At 45.3% G+C, this 21672-nt stretch overlaps 1 protein-coding gene across 3 annotated transcripts; it reads left to right on the top strand.

The window, feature by feature from the left end:
• The first annotated feature begins 943 nt into the window (after positions 1-943).
• On the top strand, positions 944-21533 carry SYT11 (synaptotagmin 11). 3 transcript variants are annotated; one of them, XM_033414547.2, is made up of 4 exons: positions 944-1240; positions 7398-8215; positions 16689-16809; positions 18330-21533. In XM_033414547.2, the coding sequence occupies exons 1-4, from the start codon at positions 1207-1209 to the stop codon at positions 18638-18640; spliced, it is 1284 nt and encodes a 427-aa protein (XP_033270438.1). In that variant the 5' UTR covers positions 944-1206; the 3' UTR covers positions 18641-21533. The 3 variants fall into 3 exon arrangements, with proteins under 3 accessions (XP_033270438.1, XP_033270439.1, XP_004284636.1); XM_033414548.2 differs by having other exon boundaries at positions 945-1240; positions 16692-16812; XM_004284588.3 differs by having other exon boundaries at positions 946-1240; positions 16689-16812.
• The last annotated feature ends 139 nt before the right edge of the window (positions 21534-21672 follow it).

Genomic DNA, 21672 nt, shown 5'->3' with positions numbered 1-21672 from the left:
CCTCTTTTCTACAAGGACAGAACGTAAAAGCTGAAAAAATACATTCAACTCTTTCACCTTACAGGTGAACCATCAACAAATATTTATGCATTTAAATAATTTATTTGACCTGATTCTGTCTGTAAACAGAATCCGACAGGATGAAAGTATCCACAGCCAAAAATGATGAACTTGATGTAATCATGGAGATAACCGCCAGTAGTCTGACTCTTACGTGAATCATTCTAACTCTTCCAAATGTCAAGGAAATCTCTAGAAGCTTGGAGTTTCACTCGTGTCCTGCTTTTGAAACTACAGAATACACAGATCTGTTGGTTTGCTCGCTGGCGCTCTCTCTCTCTCTCTCTCTCTCTCTCTCTCACTCACCTCCCTAAGCAGTTCTAAGCACTTGAAGCTTTTGGAAGAGAAATATCCAACACTGATTAACTTTAGCACTCTTTTTTACTCTTTTTTAAAAACAGCTTCAATTTACACATCACAGAATCCATCCGTTTTACTTACACAATTAAATTATTTTCAGTAAATTTTCAGAGTTGTGAAACCAACACCAGGTTTGGTCTTTAATCAGAGATTCTGAAGTTTAAGAAAGTTTCCATAATAATCTTTAGTGGTCTCAGAAACGCATAACAATAAAGGCAACTAATACTGAAATGCAGGCAATATAGAATTTTATTTTTCCAAAATCCTGCCAGAACATTCTGCTGCTATATTAAGCCAAGGGAACCGGAATCACAAGATCTAGGGGATCTCATACGGTAAAGTACCTACACTTGTCCTTAGGCCTCGGGGTTTTCGCCTTACAGACCCACAGCCCATCAGTAGGCGGGGTCTCATTCTCTGGAAATCTTGGCGATGGGAGGGGTGCCCTCCCAGAGATCTTCCGGAAAAGGGCGGGGCTTGCCTTCCGGAACTTTTCGGACAGAGGCGGAGTCTTCTGCCGAGGGCCGTTCGGAGGAAGGCGGGGCCTACCTCGCATCAGGACCAGTCTGGCTGCACCTGCTTCCTTAGCTCAGAGCATCCCTGGAGCGTCTTAAGAGGCGACCGCAGCTGGCAACCAGAGACCAGACCGTCGCAGGAGGCGTCCGCCAGATACCTTCCCCTTCTCCTGACCTAGCGCTCTGCAGCGGCGGCCTCCGTACTGACCGGAGGTCCCAGAGTTGTCTGACCATTGCAAAAGCATTTATAGCAATAGCCTCTGATTACGACATGGCTGAGATCACCAATATCCGACCTAGCTTTGGTAAGTAGAATCTGGCAAACTAAGCCTGGGGTAGGTGAAACCGTTGCAAAGCCAAGGGAGCCCAGCAGCTGGGCAGAGCGTGAAGCCCAGACCAGGGCCTTCAAGTGCCAGCCCCTCTAGAATCAGGCCTGTGGTGGTGGGTAGAATCGGGCCTACTGTGGTGGGTAGCAGGCAGTGTACGGCACCCGAACTTAAGCTATGGGCTGCACGGGCTGAGAAGGCCAGAGCCACACCGAGGGTGGGGAGGTCCAGGATGCTAAAACCTTGTATGGTGCGCTGTCAGCACTGCTGGAGGTGAGAAGCAGAGAGCTTGAGGAGGATATGAACCCCACCTTCTGGGGGAGGAGAGGTGAAGTAGCCCGAGCCCTCCCCCTTGGGGCACGCAGGGCGGTGCCCCTTCCTCCCCCTCCCACTCCTCAGGCCTGCGGGGGAGGGAGGTGGCAAGGGAGATGGGGCATCAAGATGGCAGCTTGGGGACTGTGGGCTGTGTGGCTGGCAGCCAGGGGAGGCGGCGGCCTCTGGGGAAAGAGGGGTGCGGGGGTGGGGAGCAAAAAGGAAGCCACTCCTTAAGCCGGTCAGCTGGATGCTGGGGCTAGGAGGAAACGTGAACCCTGCAATTTCTATTCTGCATCGTAATGATGGGATCCGTCCGTAGCTACCAAATGGCGCTTGGCGCTGCTGGGCTGGGGGATGACGTGATGTCTATTTCTGGGCCTCCTGGCAGCGCCTAGGCTCTTCTTCCCAGGCCTTTGTTCCCTGTTTCCCTAGGCTGGCTTTTCAAAAAGGGGGACTCACCCGCGCTGGTGCTGGCGGGGGCCCGATCCAGGCCGGAGGGGGAGGGGCGAAAAAGGCAGAGCCCGGGGAGGCCGCTTTGTGTACCAGAGAAAGCATTACATCATCTCAGAGCTGCTGGTCCCCGACCCAACCCTACGGGCTCCAAGATCAGTTACACTCCCTGGAGCAGAGTGGGGTAGAAAATAGGGAAGCAGATGGGAAAGAAAAGCTCGAGAAGCGAGTTTTTCCTCTGGGGGATTCCTCCAAAATGTGCTAGGGTAGCAAACTTCCTGTGCTATGCTTTGCTGGCCCCAAAATAAAAAAGTATTGCCTTGGTTCTCCCTCAGTTCTATCCCAGTTTGTATGGGAGAAGCCAGTGAGAGTTGCTGTCAGCCTAGGGTTCCTCCTTTTCCCTGAAGAGATTCTATCCCTCAGACAATCCAGAAGGTTTGAGCATCCAGACTCCAGTGTTTAGGGTGGGGCCACAATCCAACTAGGAAATGGCTTTTCTCACTCCCAAGTAAAAGGTTTCTGGAAATGAACAGAACCCAGTGTGCTCTATCCCCTCAATGCCAGGAAGAAGACATCAGATCAGAGAAAGTATACAGACGACAGATCACACCCATTTACTACTTGTTTGCACTGATTCCCTAAGGCTAAATCTTGATTATATTTCTTTCTTCCACTTCACCTTCTTCATTTTTATTCTTTGAGTCCTAAATTTCCAAAATAGATGTCCCTTTTGTCATCACATGAGCACCTCATGATTTTTCTTCTTGCTCTTTCTTTTTCTTCTTATGCCTTCTTTCCAACATATTCTTTTCTTTTAATTGCAGTTCCAGAGTCCTTGGAAAGTTAGATGCTGTAGAGGGAATATTAGTGGAAAAAGAAATTATCAGGCCCTTACATACTACATTTTATTTAATCCTTACAAATATCCTCAAGTGTATTCATTATTATATATATTTGCTAGATGAGGAAACTGAGGCTAAGGGAGATAAAATAACTTGGCTAAAGTAAAACAAACTAGTTAGGGTAGTGCTAGGATTTAAACCAATTTCCAGTTGATGCCAAAGTTCATTCTCATTTTACTGTGTCACGCTGGCCTACTTGACAAGGAAAAGCTATTTTAGCAAAGGAAGTGTCAATAAGCAGGGCTGGTCAGAGACTGAGAGAATTGGACAACGCCCAGATGTGTCTTGCAGATCTTTAAATCCATACAGAGGATCTCCTCTACAGAGAACTGCCACTTCTGACTTTTTCACATCTCACAGAGCACTTCATTTCAAACTCCCTAGCCCTTGAGAGATTCACCAAGCCAACACTCAATTATCCATGACCTTGGAGGACAGAAGGAGCAAGCAGCATGGGTCACTGCAATTTACTACTACTTGAAAACACTCACTTCAGCTTTTAGTCCCAACTTCTTTTTCCCACCAAGCTTTTGACTAAAGCTAGACAATATCTCTGATTTTTCTAGTTCACTGTCTTGGGGGTGGGGGGAGAGAGGCAGGGGTTAACAAATACTAAAATGAAGAAGACAGTAGGACAAAAGTGGGAAACAAGGTGGAGGAGATCGCCTAGGTAATTCACAAGTGGATTCATCCATTTCTCTTTTTTTCCTTCTCTATCCTCCTGAAAGATGAAAATCCTTCTTCTTCTCTTTTACCTGCTCCACCTCTATTTTCTAGCAATAGAAGTTGAGGCACTGTAAGCAACAGTGGGGATCTCTCAAGATCACAGAGTAAATCTATGGTAGAGCCAAAAGGATCACTCAGATGTCTCCCATCCCAGGCCTTTAGACTCCCTTTCAAATCATTCTCAAAAATATACTTGTCTTGGTAGTTCCCTGCTTTTCTCTTCTCATAGAGACAATCAATATTCAGTTTTACTAATCGGTAGCAAGCAATTTTCAGGAAGTCCCTCATGGGTGAATGGAGAGCCACTTTTTCAAATTGTGCCTATTCTGATTGACAACTGAACCCAATCAATTGTTCAAGCAAATATTTACTGAGCTCCTGTTAGATGCAAGAGACTCAGGGATTCAAAAATGAACAGGGTGTTGTTTCTGCCCACTCTCAAGGTGCTTACAGCTAAGGCTGCTCCCATTTTGTGAAACCTCTCCCTAACAGCTTTTATTTCACTTGATGCTCTGAAAATAAATGCTGTTATTATTCAGTATGGCCATGGACACAGTCACCTTGGTTTACTTTGTTAAATGCCTTTACTCCTAATCTATATTAATATTTCAAAATGTAACCACTTCTTTTCTTACCTGGTCCCAACTTTCATAGAACCATGGAATGTTTGAGGTAGAAAGAATTTCAGAGACGTTTATTCCAATCCTCATTAAAGAAATCTTTTTTAGAATATGCCTGGGCTTCCCTGGTGGCGCAGTGGTTGAGAGTCCGCCTGCCGATGCAGGGGACACGGGTTCGTGCCCCGGTCCGGGAAGATCCCACATGCCGCGGAGCGGCTGGGCCCGTGAGCCATGGCCGCTGAGCCCGCGCGTCCGGAGCCTGTGCTCCGCAACGGGAGAGGCCACGACAGTGAGAGGCCCGTGTACCGCAAAAAAAAAAAAAAAAAAAAAAAAAAAAAAAAATATGCCTGACTAAGGTGATCCAATCTCTGAAAGTTTTCAAATGGAGATTCACTGCCTCCTGAAGCCATCTGGGCCACTGAGAGGCAGTTCTAACAATAATTTGATTCTTTTCATTGAGTCAGAATCTGTCTTCCTGTAGCCTGTACATGCTCATGTTAGACCTGCCCCCCAAAGTAAAATCCCATCAGACCTTCTTCCAGCAAAACGCCTTAAGTAATTGAAGAACGTTATTATTCCCAGACCCCTCAGCTCCAGTTCCTTCAATTTCTCCTCACTTGATATGGTTTCCAGGCCCTCTACTATCCTGCTTATCCATAATGTAGAGACATTCTGGTGTCAGAGAGACCAGGGTTTAAATCCCATCACTGCCATTTGCTACTATGTGGCCTAGTGTAGATCTGAGTCCCCAGCTTCCTCAATTGTAAAGTGGGGATATTAATGGTACCTATTCAATGAGTTATTTGTTTCGGAGAGAAAAATCTCTGACATGATGCCTGGCAGGGATATCACAAAGGTACACAAAAAATAGCAATTCTCATTCTTGTCAGTACTAGATAGAATACTCCTTATGTGTCGTGACCAGTGCAGATGAAATTATACTACCCCTCCTGTGATCTGGACATTGCACTGATAATATAAGTTAGAATCAGCCTAATTATACTCCAAGCTTTTTGTCATCTAAACTACTAAGTTGTTTTTACTCACACTCATCAAGTAAGGTCTCTCATTGCCTATGAATAGGTTTTGAAGGGCAAATAGAATTTTACATTTATCCCTGTTATGTGTAATAATATTGACCTCATCCTGTTTTTCCAATCTGTGGAAGCTGTTTTTTACTTTTTATTGAGGTATAGTTGATTTACAATATTGTGTTAGTTTCTGATGTACAGAATAGTGATTTGATTATATATTTTCTATATAAACGAATGTTCTTTTTCATATTCTTTTCTATTATGGTTTCTTACAGGATATTGAATATAGTTTCCTGTGCTATATAGTAGAATCTTGTTGTTTATCTCTTTTACATATAGTAGTTTTTATCTGCTAATCCCAAACTCCTAAAGTGTAAGCTGTTTTGAATTGACTAATTCATTTGAACACTTACTATGTGCCACATGGTTCTAGGACCTGGGAATACAGCAGTGAACAAAACAGTCACTATTCTTGTTACACTTACCTAGTGAGGGAAGACAGACAAATATATGTCAGGGGTAATAAGTGCTATGAAGAAAAATAAAGCAGGGTAAACGGGATATCATCTTACTTGGAGCAGTCAGGAAATGCTTCTCTGATAAGATGAAGTTTGGAACAGAGGCCTTCAGTGAATGAGGCCATGAGCCAGGCATATACTTGGTGAAAGGATGTTCTAGGAAGAATCTGGAATATGCTAGAATCACATTTATTTCCTTATTTCCCCTGCCCTACCCAAGACTTACCCTAATGAGTAGTACGGATAACTATAGGCCTTATCTAGATCTTTAAGGCCTCAACACAATTTGGCTTCAGTGAACTTAAGGGGGAGGAAATCCCCAAACCTAATTATCTAAGTCAGGGGCCCGATTTGTGCAGGAAAAGACAAGACTAGAGGAGGGGAAGGAAAAAAATCTGTTTCTGTTTAGTTATTTGTTTACTTAACAAATATATATTAAGTACCTGTTAGGTGTTTTTAGTGCTGAGGATACAGAAATGAGCTAAACAGACACAATTCTTGTCCTTATGAAACTTACATTCTAGTGAAGACAGACAATAAATAGTAAAATTATATGTGTGTGTATATATATATTCTTATGTATATGTGTGTGCCTGTGTATGTTTGTGTGTTTGTGTGTGTGTGTGTATGTGTGTGAGAGAGAGAGAAGCATGACAAGACATGTAGAGAAAATTAAGCAGGGCCAGGAAGTGTGGGTCTCAGGGGTGGAAAAGTTTACACTTTTAAATAGGGTGGTCAGGGAAAACCTTACTAAGAAGGTGACAAGGTCTGACATTTTCCACAGTCCCTATTTCTCCCTATTTAAAATACTTGTATTTCATACTAAAAGATTATATTATTTTATCTTAAAACACAAGTATTTTAATTATTTCATTTATTTTATTTTATTATTTTATCTTAAATACAAGTATTTTAAATACCTGGGAGCTGAAATTTGGAACATATTTCAAGTACTTAGACGCAGAGTTCTTCTACTTCTCACCACCCACCTACTTTTATCACCCTTGGGCACCCTACCAAAACCATCCAAAATCAACCCCACATCCTTCTACCCTACCTGTCAGTCAGTCCACACAAGCCCACTGTTGCAAACCCTGTGCTGGATGCTGTGGACTATCCTCCTGAAACCAGACACAGTTCATACCCTTGTGTAACAGTTGAGGTAAATGGGTTCTCCTGTAACAAGGTGACCTATAACACCTTAGTCGACCTGTAGCCGACCTATAGGGCGGCTTTATGTGAAACACAAATCAATATGAGCAAACCATAAGTGCTGAGGGAAGGCCAAGAAAAGAACAGGCAGTCAGGTGGGGCACTTCAGGGGAGGCTTTCCAGAGAAGATAAGTATTTCATCCATGTTTGGTGGAAAGGAAAAGCCATGGATTGGTTGGAGAGGATGGGTGAGGGAATCTCCAAGAGAGGGGAGAAGTTCATAAGCCCAGATGAGCAAGTTTTGCTTTGGAGACTAGGTTACAGATTAGCTTGGCTCCAGCCAGAAGCACTAAGCAGGGGTGCTCTGGGCAGGGGTTGAGGTCCACCTGCCTTGACACGTCTCTGGTCTCCACCTTCAGATGTGTCGCCAGTGGTCGCTGGCCTCATCGGGGCCTCTGTGCTGGTGGTGTGTGTCTCGGTGACCGTCTTTGTCTGGACATGCTGCCACCAGCAGGCAGAGAAGAAGCACAAGAACCCACCATACAAGTTTATTCATATGCTCAAAGGCATCAGCATATACCCAGAGACCCTCAGCAACAAGAAGAAAATCATCAAAGTGCGGAGAGACAAAGATGGCCCTGCGAGAGAAGGTGGACGCGGGAACCTGTTGGTGGATGCAGCAGAGGCTGGCCTGCTGGGCCAAGACAAGGGTCCTAGCTCTGGATCTTGTATAGACCAATTACCCATCAAAGTGGACTATGGGGAAGAACTGAGGAGCCCCATTGCGAGCCTGACCCCCGGGGAGAGCAAAACCACTTCTCCATCATCTCCAGAGGAGGATGTCATGCTAGGATCCCTCACCTTCTCAGTGGACTATAACTTCCCAAAAAAAGCCCTGGTGGTGACAATCCAGGAGGCTCATGGGCTGCCAGTGATGGATGACCAAACCCAGGGCTCTGACCCCTACATCAAAATGACCATCCTTCCCGACAAGCGGCATCGGGTGAAGACCAGAGTGCTGCGGAAGACCCTGGACCCTGTGTTTGACGAGACCTTCACCTTCTATGGCATCCCATACAGCCAGCTTCAGGACCTGGTACTGCACTTCCTCGTCCTCAGCTTTGACCGCTTCTCCCGGGATGACGTCATTGGGGAGGTCATGGTGCCGTTGGCTGGAGTAGACCCCAGCACAGGCAAGGTACAGCTGACCAGGGACATCATCAAAAGGAACATCCAGGTGAGGAGGAAGAGTGTGTTGGGGAGGGATGGTAGGTTGGGGGAGAGAAGGGGACAAGTGGGAGGGGAGGGATGAGATGGATGGCAAAGAGGGGCTGTAGAGAGGAAGCTCTTGGCTGTCAAGGATAAGCAGTGGTCAAAGTAAGACAGAGAACCTGGCAGGTTAGGTCTCCTCCAAGAAGCAACTTCATGAGGAGAGAAGGGCAGGTAGCTTCTGAAATTTCACTTAGCGGTTGGCATCCTGTTGCTGCATCCAGCTTGCTTGGAGCGGGCTGGCTCACCAGTCACAGACCCATCACTTCAGGGATAAGGGGGCTAATTTCTAATCCAAAATGTGTGATCTTCCTCTAGTGAACTTATTTCTCACAGCTGAGAAACTGTGAAATCAGTAATTTTCCCTTCAGCTTCCCTTTCCCAACCCAAATATAGAGATGTAAGTAGTATCATCTGTATGACTTTTAACCATTTTATAAATGAAACTTAACTGCTTCACCCTTTGGGCCCCTTACCCAGGCCCAAACCTTTGCCACAGGTACTTCTCTCCCCGTTCCTCCTCTCCTCCTTGTTTGCATTAGAAGGGGGATGAGAGCCCTCCATCCTGCCTCCTCTCCACTGGGCCAGCATTGGCTCTTGAGTTATTTCAGGGATGCAAGAACTGTAACCCCCAGCCCCACTAGTTCATTTCCTCCTCAATCTGGGAGGCGTGTAGCTCTGTGGTTCAGCACGAGGGCTCTGGATTCAGACTGCCTGGCTTCACCTTCCAGCTCACCACTCTGCAACTGTGTGCTGTGGATGAGTTACTTAACTCTTCTAAGCTTCTATTTCCCCATCTGTAAAATGGAGCTGATAATATTGCCTTCCTTATGGGTTATGAGGATCCAATAAGATAATGTACCTGGCATACCATTGCCCTTATGGAGCTTTCACTTCAGTGGAGGAGAAATACAAAAAAATCTTGGCAATTATCACATAGTGAGCATGGTAGGTGCTATGAAAGAAGTTGTTGAAATTTTACACTTAGAGTTTCATTCCTTTTTCAGGATTTACCATAAGGAGTTAATAGCAAGGACTTTGAAGTCAGACCTGAGTTTGAATCTAAATTCTACCCGTTAAGTGACCTTGAGCAAGCTGCTTAAATTCTCTAAGTCTCAGTTTCTTACAGGAATTAAGATGATGAATTTACATAATCCCTAGCCCATAGTAAACCTTCAATAAATGGGAACCATGATTATTATTACTATTATTATTTCTATTATTAATAAAGTTTGATCCCTGGGAGAGATATATGATTTGTAGGTATTTATATTTTGTTTTGACAAAGTGAAGGAGGAAGACAAGGGAGGCCTGGATCAGTGGAGAAGAGGGTAGAAGGTTCAGAAAGGATATCAGGGCCACTAAAATCAACTGCACTTTTCCCAGAAAGAGCTCTGCCTGTAGATGCCTTACTGATCTCTTACTGCCTTCTTCAGCTGCCATCCCACGCCCGCCAGACTCAGTGGGGAGGCAGGAGGCTCAGGACTGGAAGGAGGCTTCCAGGCCAGCAGGGCTGAGTGTGCAGTGAGCTCCCAGAAACAAGGTTTGGCCACTGCTGAAGGGCACTGTGCAGTGCCAGGCTGGGGAGGGGAGGGGAGGCAGGAAGTGGCTCCCTCTGAACGTGTGTTCTTACCCCCTCTGCTGTGTAGGCGCCTGTCCCACTGCAGCCAGCCCAGCCATGCCATTGCCCAGAGAACCACTGTTGCCACGTGGTCCACTCAGCTCTACCTCACAGGGGCCGGGGGAGTCCAAACATTTCAAAGACCATTAGAGGCATTTGGTCAGGGCATAAACACTGGTCTGTTGCCAGGATACAATGAGACATCCCCGAGTCCAAGACAGCAAGAGTTCTTATATCCTCTGAGGTTGGAGTCAGAAGGCCTGGACAGAAGCTGCAGTAGTGACCTGTCTCATCTCCCTGCATCCCTTCCCCTCTCCTTGCATTTCTTTTCCTCCAGATTCTGCCAACCCGCTCGCCTGATTCCTGACTCCCCTTTATAGCAGCTCCAGTGCTCTACTTCCTGCCTTCATCTAGCTCTCCTTGCAGGGTGGTTCTTTCCCAGCACAGCCTTCGCTGGAGCACCAGCCTGGTAAATCCACCAACTAGCTGGACTCCTTCAGACAGCTCATGCAGTCGCAGCCCACGGCTGACTGTGGAGGATGGCTCTGTACCAAGCTGCAGCTGGGAAGACACTGGCAAGGAAAGGGACTGATTTGGGCTGGGAACAAAACAACCTCAAATCCAGGACACTGGGCAGGGAGCACAGACAATGGCATTTGCTAAACTGCCCGGGGCTCTTGGGGAGAGCCAAGCTTCTTTCCACTTTATTAACACCCTTCAGGAGGGATAAGCCGGGGCTGGGATCCTGAGCAACGCCCTGAGCCAATCCTGAGCCAATCCCGTGGAAGAGGCTCCAGACAGGACACCCAGAGCCCCTGCAGCACCACCCCAGAGCCTTGCAGCCTCCCAGGTGTCCTAAGCCTGTTTTCCCCAACCAGTGCCAGTGGGTAGAGCTGTGTTCCATCCTGGGTCGTGGCTGTCATCTCTCTAGTCACTCGTCCCCCTGATTCCCTAGCAGTACAGCCTCAAAATGTCTACCCTAAACCCTCCCTACTGTAGCCAAGAACCTGCCCTTTCTGGATCTCCCCATATGGCTCATCAGTTAGAGCTGCTTTGGACTATTCCACACTGTCTGTAAAGAGCTCTTTCTGGTCTGGGTAAGGTACCCCCTTATAATAATGGAGCCAAATGTTCCTGGGTGGAGACTGGTGAGAACTGCATTTCTCTAGACAACCACCCACCCCTAACTGCATTTCCTGACCTTTAGCAGAAAATTCAGCTCTTGTCCTTTCCGTTATTACAGTCCACTGCAGTCCAGTTGAAGAAGCCCTGGACTGGTCATGATTTCTGATTCTGTCCATTTCACTGACTAATTCTGGGCAAGCAGTTACCTACTCGGCCTCAGTCTCCCTCTAGGCTGGATCACGAAGGCTAATGGATTGACTCTGTGAGAGTACTCAGCTCTTAGGAATATACAGAAAGATATAAGAAGCATTAAAAATTAACACTCAATTATTAATGAAAAAAGTTCACAGTATAAACTCTATAATGCCCAAAACTCTCTGAGTTGGACTTTGGAACTGGATTTTTTTTTAAGTGGCAGCTTTTTTTTTTTTCCTAGTATTTTATTCAGATAGAAATAAAAAAGTGAATTTACATTCCCATAATACATCCCCCACAAGGAGAAGGGGGGTGGTTCAGCGAGGGCTGGGGTTAAAGAAGAGACAGTGGGAAAGAAGTGATTTACAAGGTGGATAATAGTTGTTAGACTCCTAATTTCTTCAGGTCACTGTTTCCCAAACCATTTCCTGTCTTTCTACTACCAGATTGGTGTTCATGACCTGGGACAATGGTCATGGGAATGATAGGATTCTTAGAATCTCAGATTTACAAGAGACCTTGGAGTTCATCCAGTCTAGTCAAAAGGGGCTGAAAAGAGAGAAAGAAAAAGGAATGTCAGTTATCCAGGAACAATAAAGAAAATTGCTATGTAAAATAAGTAAATAAATAAAACCACACACACAAAAAAAAGAAAGCTATATTTGTGTATTGGGGAGAAGACAAGGAGGGATGTGATTGAATGTTGAGGTTTTTGTTTCTTTTGTTTTCTCATGACTGTGATTTATGTGTAGCCCTGAGAACTTCTAGCCCCAATGAAGGTTTATTGAGGACGCATGAGTCCTCCTCTTTGCAAAGATGCTGTGGCTAGAAAAATCACTGTGGGCGGGGCCCTGCTAATTATAAGAAATAGACTTATCCCTCGCCTAAGTATTTCCTTCAGCTGAACGTCTTCTTTAGGACCACTGCTCTTGTTCCTCTTTTCCACGGAGTGAGAAAGGATCCCGCTCTCTGAGAGCAAAGCCTTCCAGCTCTGTCAGGCATGGATAAAACCCTTTCTCCCCCTTGTCCTTCTGCTTGCCTGCCCCCCAACAGGGTCTTTACCTCACTAGGCCAAGGGGCTGGGAAACAGAGTTCGCTCCCAGCCCTTGACAAAGAGCCCTTGACAAAGAGTCATTGACAATGCCGCTTGGAATGGCAATTGGGTGGAAAGAGAAGGGGAGGGGGGAGGGGGAGACTTGAAACTCCAGGCCTTCAATGCAGAATGGAATGGCATTCAGGTGGTGTTGTGGCTGCAGACTTGGGCATCACAAAGGGGCAGCTGAATGGGGATGGGCGTTCTGCCCATGTAAAACGGCCAAAGATGAAGGGTGGGGGGGATCAGATGGAGAACAGTTGTCTGAGGAGTGATTTTAGGGGAGGAAATTATTGTGAAGGTAACCAGAAGTTGTCCACCTTCCCAACGAACTAAGGAAGGGGCACGGGATTTAAATTAGGATGATTTTGCTACAATGGATGATTTAGGAAACAGTTTTTTTTTTTTTTGAAACAGAGTTTTAAATAAATAACCAGAAAACCTAAGTATAATCTTGTACTCAATGTTATTTTTACAAATAAAACTCTTTTTTTTTAACTTTCTTTTTTTTTTTACTATTTATGTAGTTTAGCTGCACAGGGTCTTAGCTGGGGCATGCAGGATCTTTTAGGTGCAGCATGCAGGCTCTGAGTTGTGGCATGTATGTGGGGTGTAGTCCCCCTGCATTGGGAGCACAGGGTCCTACCCACTGGACCACCAGGGAAGTCCCCAAGATTGCATATTTAACATTTAGATACCAATATTCAGGGATGGTCCCAGAGATAGGTATCAAAACTAGTTAACATTTCATTATTCATGGAAATGGAGGGGAGCAGTGGCCCAAATAATCCAGAAGTTCTTTCTAGATCAGCCCTATCTACTGGATGCTATGATGGTGGAGATGTTCTATATCTGCACCGTCCAGTATGGTAGCCACCGGCCACATGTGGATACTGAGCACTTGAAATATGGCCAGCGTGATTGAGAAACTAAAATTTTAATTTTATTTCATTTTAATGAATTAAAATTTAAATAGACACATGTAGCTAGCGCCTACTGTATTGGGCAGGCCAGTTGTGAATGTTTTAGAAGGCATTTAATTTTCTTTTTCGTGAGGGATTACTTTCCTGATGCCATTTGGATGTGGCTGATAGTAAAAATGAGCTTACCTTCTCTGACTGCATTCTGACTCGTCAAAAAGAAGCAGCCCAGAAGTATACTGGCTGGCAAGGGCAACCAGCCTGTGATTGTACACTGGCTGAGGGTACTTCCCATGGATATAGTCAAGAGCCAGCTATATGTTAGGGGTAAGGAAAAGATGTGGGGCTTCAATCTAGCAGAGAATACCATGGACATCTTTTTCAAAGTCTATTTTCTTTTGTACTTCAATTTCAAAAGCTAATGGCTAAGTTTAACATTCAGTCACATTCAGTACCCTACGAGAGACATTTCCATATGGTCCTGGTATGAAATATAGCCTCAAGAACTTTTTTAAGCCAAATGGAAATATTATCACAGGTCATTCCTCGAGGTGACTTAAGACATAATCAGAGCATCAACTATTAGGGTTTTTCACTGATGAGCTAATTAAATTATTTACTGCTGTTGTTCTTGACTGCACCAGACACACCTGAGCAGGCAGTGCACTAGCCCATGAGCTTCTGGAGGGTAGGGGTCTTCTTTGTGCATCATTTCAGCCCTAGCTGCTAGCAGAGTGCCCGGCACTTAGTGAGTGCACAGCAAGTCATTTTGGTGGGTATGTGGCGTATGTAAGGCTGGTGGTCAGTTTGGTCTATTTTTGTTCAATCTAAGAATTCTCAAGTAGGTGACATTCCTTTGGGACTATGAAGAATACAAGGAATAGGAGTTGATAGTGGAGGAATGATTTGGTCTCGAAATTTTTTTTTTGTCTCAAATTTAACTTATTATGTCCTAAAGTCCTCCTATCCCACCTCCTTTTGTTTTCTTTATCCCAGCCTCATCCCTGCTTCCTAAGCTAGAAACACAAGAAATAGCCCTCCATCTCTTCCCTCTCCCCTATATTTTCATCCAATTAGCTGCCCCAACCCAGAAAATCCTGACAATTCTTCCTGAGACATATCCTACCCCAGGTCCATCTCCTCTGCCACAGCCCTGGTTCCAGGCCTCATCATTTCTTCCCTAGCCTGTTGCAGCAGCCTCTTAACTGAGCTTTCTGACTTCGGTCTTTCTCTACTTTAGTTCCTTCTCTAGCTTTCACTCATATTATTATTTATATACTAACAACGACAATAACTGTCGCACCTATGCCTACAGACCTCCTCTTGCCTGGGTGCTGCGGCTGGCTCTGCTGTTTGGTTAGCTCACCCCCACTGCCCTTCGCCTGACCCACCTCTCTGGGTTCCTGGCCCGTCCCTCCTGCCAGCACCCCAACATCAGGCACATTCTCTCCTCTCAGCATTCTCTGAACACAGCCTACCCTTTCAGCACCCAAAGACTTTGTACTGGCCATTCTGCCGCCCTGCCCCACGGGATCTTCTCTCTGCCCGTTGCCTGTGTCTCTTACTCACCCACCATCAACTCAGCCCAGACGTCAGCTGGCAAAGCCTCCACCTGAATCTCTCAACAGCACTGAGGATTTTTTTTTTTTTGGCTGCGCCACGTGACCTGTAGGATGTTAGTTCCATGACCAGGGATTGAACCCAGGCCCTCAGCAGTGAGAGTGCAGACCTACCCACTGGACCGCCAGGGAATTTGCGGGCTTCTCACTTTTCTGACAAGTAAACATGTTTGTTTACATCTCTGTCTCTTCTAGTGCGTGATAAGCTCCTTGGGAGCAAGAACTGAGTCCTATCAGTTCTGAATCCCCAGCACCTGGCATGTAATTAGTATCCAAATGTTTTTTTTTAATAAATTTATTTATTTGTTTTTGGCTGTGTTGGGTCTTCATTGCTGCGCGCGGGCTTTCTCTAGTTGCAGCGAGGGGGGCTACTCTTCATTGCAGTGCGCAGGCTTCTCATTGCGGTGGCTTCTCTTGTGGCAGACCACGGGCTCTAGGTGCGTGAGCTTCAATAGTTGTGGCACGTGGACTCAGTAGTTATGGCTCACGGGCTCTAGAGCACAGGCTCAGTAGTCGTGGCACATGGGCTTAATTGCTCCATGGCATGTGGGATCTTCCCGGACCAGGGATCGAACCCGTATCCCCTGCATTGGTGGGCAGATTCTTAACCACTGTGCCACCAGGGAAGTCCTCCAAATATTATTTAAAATGTTCTTGGAGGACTGGAGGTTTTTTTTTTTCAAGCTCAAAAATAGAGCCTAGCATAAAATTTCAAAGTGGGGAAACAAAGTTATAGGTGGCTGGAGAAGACACTCTGAAGGTCAAACACTGGGGCAGGCGGAGCAGGTGTGGATATTTACCTTGTGAAATGGAGGCACAGGCTTCAGGAAGTTCAGGGACTTGCCCAGGGCCAGCTGGTGAGTAATTGGCCAAGTTACTCAAACTTAAGTTTCCTGTCTCCCACTATACAGTCTTCAAAACTTTTTTTATGTCAAGAACTGAATGAGGGACTTCCATGGAGGTGCAGTGGTTAAGAATCCGCCTGCCAATGCAGGGGACATGGGTTCCATCCCTGGTCCGGGAAGATCCATCCCGTGGAACAACTAAGCCCGTGCACCACAACTACTGAGCCTGTGCTCTAGAGCCCACGTGCCACAACTACTGAGCCCGTGTGCCACAACTACTGAAGCCTGCGCACCTAGAGCCCGTGCTCCACAACAAGAGAAGCCACCGCAATGAGAAGCCCGCGCACCGTAATGAAGAGTAGCCCCGGCTCGCTGCAACTAGAGAAAGCCCGTGCACAGCAGCGAGGACCCAACACAGCCAAAAATTAAAATAAATAAATAAATTTGTTAGGGGTAAGGCAAAGATGTGGGGTTTCAATCTATCAGAGAATACCATGAACATCTTTTTAAAAGTCTATTTTCTTTTGTACTTCAATTTCAAAAGCTAATGGCTAAGTTTAAAGTTCAGTCACATTCAGTACCCTACGAGAGACATTTCCATATGCTCCTGGTATGAAAAAAAAATTTTTTTTAAAAAGAACTGAATGAGAGAATAGGAGAGAATGCACATCTCTGGTACACACTGTGTGCCAGGCACTGTGGTGTTTTACAAATTCTAAATTATCGAATCCTCTTATTAATCCTGGGAAGTTGGGACTATTTTTATCGCCATTTTATAGATGAGGAAGTGGAAGTAGCTTGTCCCAGGTCAGACAGATGAGAAGTAGAGTCAGGATTTGAATCCAGGCCTGTCTGGCTTCAGAGTCTGCACTCCTAAATACTAGGCTATGCTGTCTCTCCCTGCAAATGATTTTATTTAGTATCAGGATTATGATGAGAACATTTCCTTTTTCCTCCGCATGCTTTCTGTGCTGTGGCCTGCTCCCTCTGCCGGGATTCTCACCTGCTCTTTCTTCTCCCCAGAAGTGCATTAGCAGAGGGGAACTCCAGGTGTCTCTATCATATCAGCCTGTGGCACAAAGAATGACAGTGGTGGTCCTCAAAGCCAGACACTTGCCGAAGATGGATATCACCGGTCTCTCAGGTAGCAGCTATTTACTTCAACCTATTTCTTTTTTCTCTTTTTTTTTTACACTTGTTTTAATTGGAGTGTATTCGCTTTACAATGTTGTGTTAGTTTCTACTACACAGCAAAGTGAATCAGCTATACGTATACATGTATCCCCTCTTTTTTTGGATTTCCTTCCCATTTAGGTCACCACAGAGCACTGAGTAGAGTTCCCTGTGCTATACAGCAGGCCCCCATTAACTATCTACTTTATACATAGTATCAATAGTGTATATATGTCAATCCCAGTCTCCCAATTCATCCCCCTCCCTTCCCCTCTTGGTATCCATACATCTGTTCTCTCTGTCTTTGTCTCTATTTCTGCTTTGCAAATAAGACCTAGATGTGTCTATACCAATTTTTTCAGATTCCACATATATGCGTTAAAATACAATATTTGTTTTTCTCTTTCTGACCCACCCCACTCTGCATGACAGTCTCCAGGTCCATCCACGTCTCTACAGATGACCCAATTTCATTCCTTTTTATGGCTAACATTCCATTGTATATACGTACCACATCCTCTTCATCCATTCCTCTGTTGATGGACATTTAGGCTGTTCCCATGTCCTGGCTATTGTAAATAGTGCTGCAATGAACAGTGGGGTGCATGTGTCCCTTTGAATTATGGTTCTCTCAGGGTATATGCCCAGTAGTGGGACCGCTGGGTCACATGGTAGTTCTATTTTTAGTTTTCCAAGGAACTTCCATACTGTTCTCCATAGTGGCTGCATCAATTCACATTCCTACCAACAGTGCAAGAGGGTTCGCTTTTCTCCACACCCTTTCCAGCGTTTATTGTTTGTAGATTTTGTGATGATGGCCATTCTGACCGGTGTGAGGTGATACCTCATTGTAGTTTTGATTTGCATTTCTCTGATGATTTGTGATGTTGAGCATTTTTTCATGTGTTTGTACTTCAACCTATTTCTATCTGTCCGCGCCCCACCCACCACTGCCCCTTGCCTGTGACGCAGACACCCCCTCTCCACCTTTCAGGACCCCTGGCACCTCTCATTGTCCACCCATTCCTCTCTCTGGCTACATTCTCTTCCTGAGGAATGTAGCTGGGAAGGTGCGTTGGTTAAGCAAATGGGGTCTCTACATTTGGCGAGGTATCCTCAGTGCTATGCATGCCTGCTGGGTGCTGTGCCCTCGCTCCAGGTGAGACTCGTCAACAAGCCTGCAGGCTTTGTTAGTCCCTGTGCCCTTTAAAATGCTTCTTGGTGTCGTGGGGTTTCTTTGGCCCTGACTCGAGGTGGCTGTTCTGTTCCATACCTGCCTGGTTTCCTTGGCCCCTTGTCCAGGTGGGCAGACGTGTACACAGTCAGTGTACACTTAGTGTGCAATCACTAAAGACCACACGGGGTGGGGGATGGGACACCAAGGAGATGAACAGCAGAAGCCCCTCCTCCCCAACCGGAAGCCACCATTATATAGGAGAGGACTGTGTCATAGGCCTGTCTCCCTTTTTCTGATCTCTTTGGGGGCCCCAGATCCTTATGTCAAGGTGAACGTCTACTACGGCAGAAAGCGCATTGCCAAGAAGAAAACCCATGTGAAGAAGTGCACTTTGAACCCAGTCTTCAACGAGTCTTTCATCTACGACATCCCCACTGACCTCCTGCCCGACATCAGCATTGAGTTCCTTGTCATCGACTTCGATCGCACCACCAAGAACGAGGTGGTGGGGAGGCTGATCCTGGGGGCGCACAGTGTCACAGTCAGCGGTGCTGAACACTGGAGAGAGGTCTGCGAGAGCCCCCGCAAGCCCGTGGCCAAGTGGCACAGTCTGAGCGAGTACTAATCCTCTTCTCCTTGCCTCTAACCCCAGGGCCGGGCTGGGCAGGGACGTGGTGGGGAGAGAGATAAACAGAGAGAAGTGGACTCAAAACCTCATTTTAGCTGTAGAAGAAAATTTCTTACAAAACAAACCCCACAAAGAACACCCCACATGACCACAGCTGCAGATCAGTTCTTAGCGATGATGATTTTTCTCCTTTGCAAGGCACTAGGAAATCCCTTTTTTTTCTTTTTTTATGGGGGAAAAAAAGAGAGGGAAAGACCTCTACAAGTCTATATATAAAAATGTAACCTTATACTTGCATGTCTAATACAAACTGAAGAAATTAGCCTAACTGCCAACATCAAGGTACAGATTTTAATCCATGAAAATTGTGTTTTGTGCCGAATTGTATTTGCTGACTACCTGAAATTGGTCTCTTTTTACTGGGCTTCTCTAGAGTTATTTTCACTCCCCACCTCTGTGGAAGAATCTTTTGCTCTTGTAAAACCTCATGTTTTTATCATCCCCATCTTTTCTCCCTGTTACCTCTTACATTTCTGCTGTTTGACTGAGCGCGAGGTCCAGAGGTCTGTAGTAAGCCAAGAAACAAAGGTGGAACGGGTAAGGCAGGGTTTGCAGGAGAAAGAGTACTTGCGAAATGAGGTATGTTTGTTATTAGCTCTCCTGCTATGAATGGGTAAAAGGCAGTCCTTGATTAATTTGTGATCAAGTACACAAAGACATCAGACTTTTAGGTAGAATTTGGGTTTACAAAACTAGATGACTTGTCTAAAAAGAGCTTTGGCGACTTCAAATTCAGCTACAGGATAGTACCAATGAATACATCCGGCTGATCCCAAATGTAGGTATGAAGACAAGGAAAGGAAAATGAGATGACTGCCATCTCCCTTTGTAACTGTGTCTGGAAGGACAGCCATTCGTTGGTTGATGGTTTAGAAATCATCAGAGTTTTGAAGGATTAAACTGGCCTTTGTTTTTCCAGAAATGCTGAAAACTGAGAAGCTTTAAAGTCTTCTCAAGTAGCTTAGATGAGGTTAGTTTTGCTTTATAAGGAAAAGGGACTTTAGAAATTATTCTTTCTCTTTAAATTTTTCAATCATGGCTCTTAAAAATAACTAAATGAGTACCTGTGACTAAATTAGTAATAAAGATAACTTGGACTTTTTCAGAACATCCTTTCCCTGAAAACAAAGTGCTTAGTTCTTAGGACTTCTGAATCTCAAGATAATATGAAGGTATGGGTAACCACAGAGTTCAGTCCTCCTCTGCCAGTGGACAATAGAGGTTGAGAGAGATTCAGCCTCTTGCTGGGATTAGAATTCACATCTCCTTATTCCTAGACCAGCCATGTCTCTTAGAGTTGAGACTTTTCAGATGGCAGAGACTTCACTGACAATAAGTAAGCCTGGATAGGCAGCAGATATTTTTGCCAGCCTGAAAAGGAACTCAAATAAGCAGCAGCTTGAACCAAGGCCTGAAAGATTATCCAAGATTGAAATTCCACATTCATACAAGAACATCACTATCTGACTTGCTTCTGAGAAGGGAGTTGAAGAGCTGAGTCTCCGTGGAGAGTGGTGATGTTGCCTTTGACATTCCCTTAACTCTGTGGATTTAAAACCAATCTGTTCCCCGTCCACCCCCCATTCTTTTTTTTTTTAACCTGGATTCTTGACAATGCAGAGCAGCAGTTCTGAGCAGGCACAAAGCCCACTCTCTGTTCTTGTCCCTGTCATCCCACATCCCCCATAATCTGACTCACAATCTCATCATCAGTTGGGTTCACACCACCAGTCTCTATCCAACACTCCATGGAATGTAAATACTGTATCATACGTAGAAGAAAATAATTTTTGTTTTCTAAAAATGCATTTTGAGATAGTTTCATGTAAATCTGACAGGAGCACTCTGAAGCCCCATTAGGAAAAATTTTAAATGGTTCCTCTTCATCGCCTTAATGTCTAAAGATCAGAAATCGCTGAGCAACCCGCTTTTGTTTCCTTCCCAGAAACAATGCAAAGCAACAGGTGGAGATAGTCTGGCCTTTGCCCTGCTGTGTGTGCCTCTGTAGCTCCTCCTGACATAAGTCTGGGAAAGCAGCCTCACCCAACTCCTCTCTTCCCCACCTCCTTGTAGCTTTATTCCTTGCATTCTTTGGGTCTACTGAGCAGTGGGTGGTGAGGTGGCAGGGAAGGAACCAGTAGTTCTGTAGCCTAGGAGCTGCCTCGGTGTCTTTCTCAGAAAAATGGCAAAGAGGCAGACAGTACAGGGTTCCTCCCTCCTACCTCAGGCCTGATCCATCGTGCCCTTGACTTTGCTGTCCCAAAGTTTCTTAGCTGGCTTTGGCTTTCACATTTGTTCCTCCCAGAGCTAACGGACAAGGGTGGAGGAGGAATGCCTACTCCTAAGAGTCAGTTAAAAGACAAGAGAGTCACATTCTAGCTTTTGCACAAGGCACTCATGGTCAGGAATAGGTTAGGGAATGGTCACTTCTGATTTTCCAAGAGTCAGTCCTTCTCTGCTGATATCTTGATTCCTTTGGGAAGACAAGAGTTTTTCTTAATAACAAAAGTCCCTTTTATGAGTTAGTCCTTCCTTCAGTTCTTCTCAGTGGAGCACAGCCAAGATGTACATGTTCATGAGTGGTGCTCTGGATGTGCAAACAGATAGAACTGGCTCATGGGACAGGGGCGGCTTGCTCAGGAGAGGGAATAATGCAAGTCCTTTTTCTTGGAAGGCTTTTATTATGGCCACGATAGTGACATTGCCCTCACCATGCTCCTTCTCTGATGTGGTCGTCTTTCTTTACCTTGTGTCTTCTCTTGTAAAAATGAAACTCAAAAATAAAATAAACGTGTCAAATTAAAAAAAAAAAAACGAAAAAAACGAAAAAGCTAACATGAATTGTGTGAAACTGCATAATGCTGTAACGCTAACCTACAATATGTAATGCTATCTTGTATGTTGAATTTGTTAATGCACCACACAAGTGCAGAATAAAGACTGATTCACATTAAATAGGCCCGGTGACA

The sequence above is a fragment of the Orcinus orca genome, chromosome 1 (genome assembly GCF_937001465.1).
Source record: "Orcinus orca chromosome 1, mOrcOrc1.1, whole genome shotgun sequence".
In the NCBI taxonomy this organism is placed as follows: Eukaryota; Metazoa; Chordata; class Mammalia; order Artiodactyla; family Delphinidae; genus Orcinus; species Orcinus orca.
This window is presented reverse-complemented; position numbering and strand designations above follow the sequence as displayed.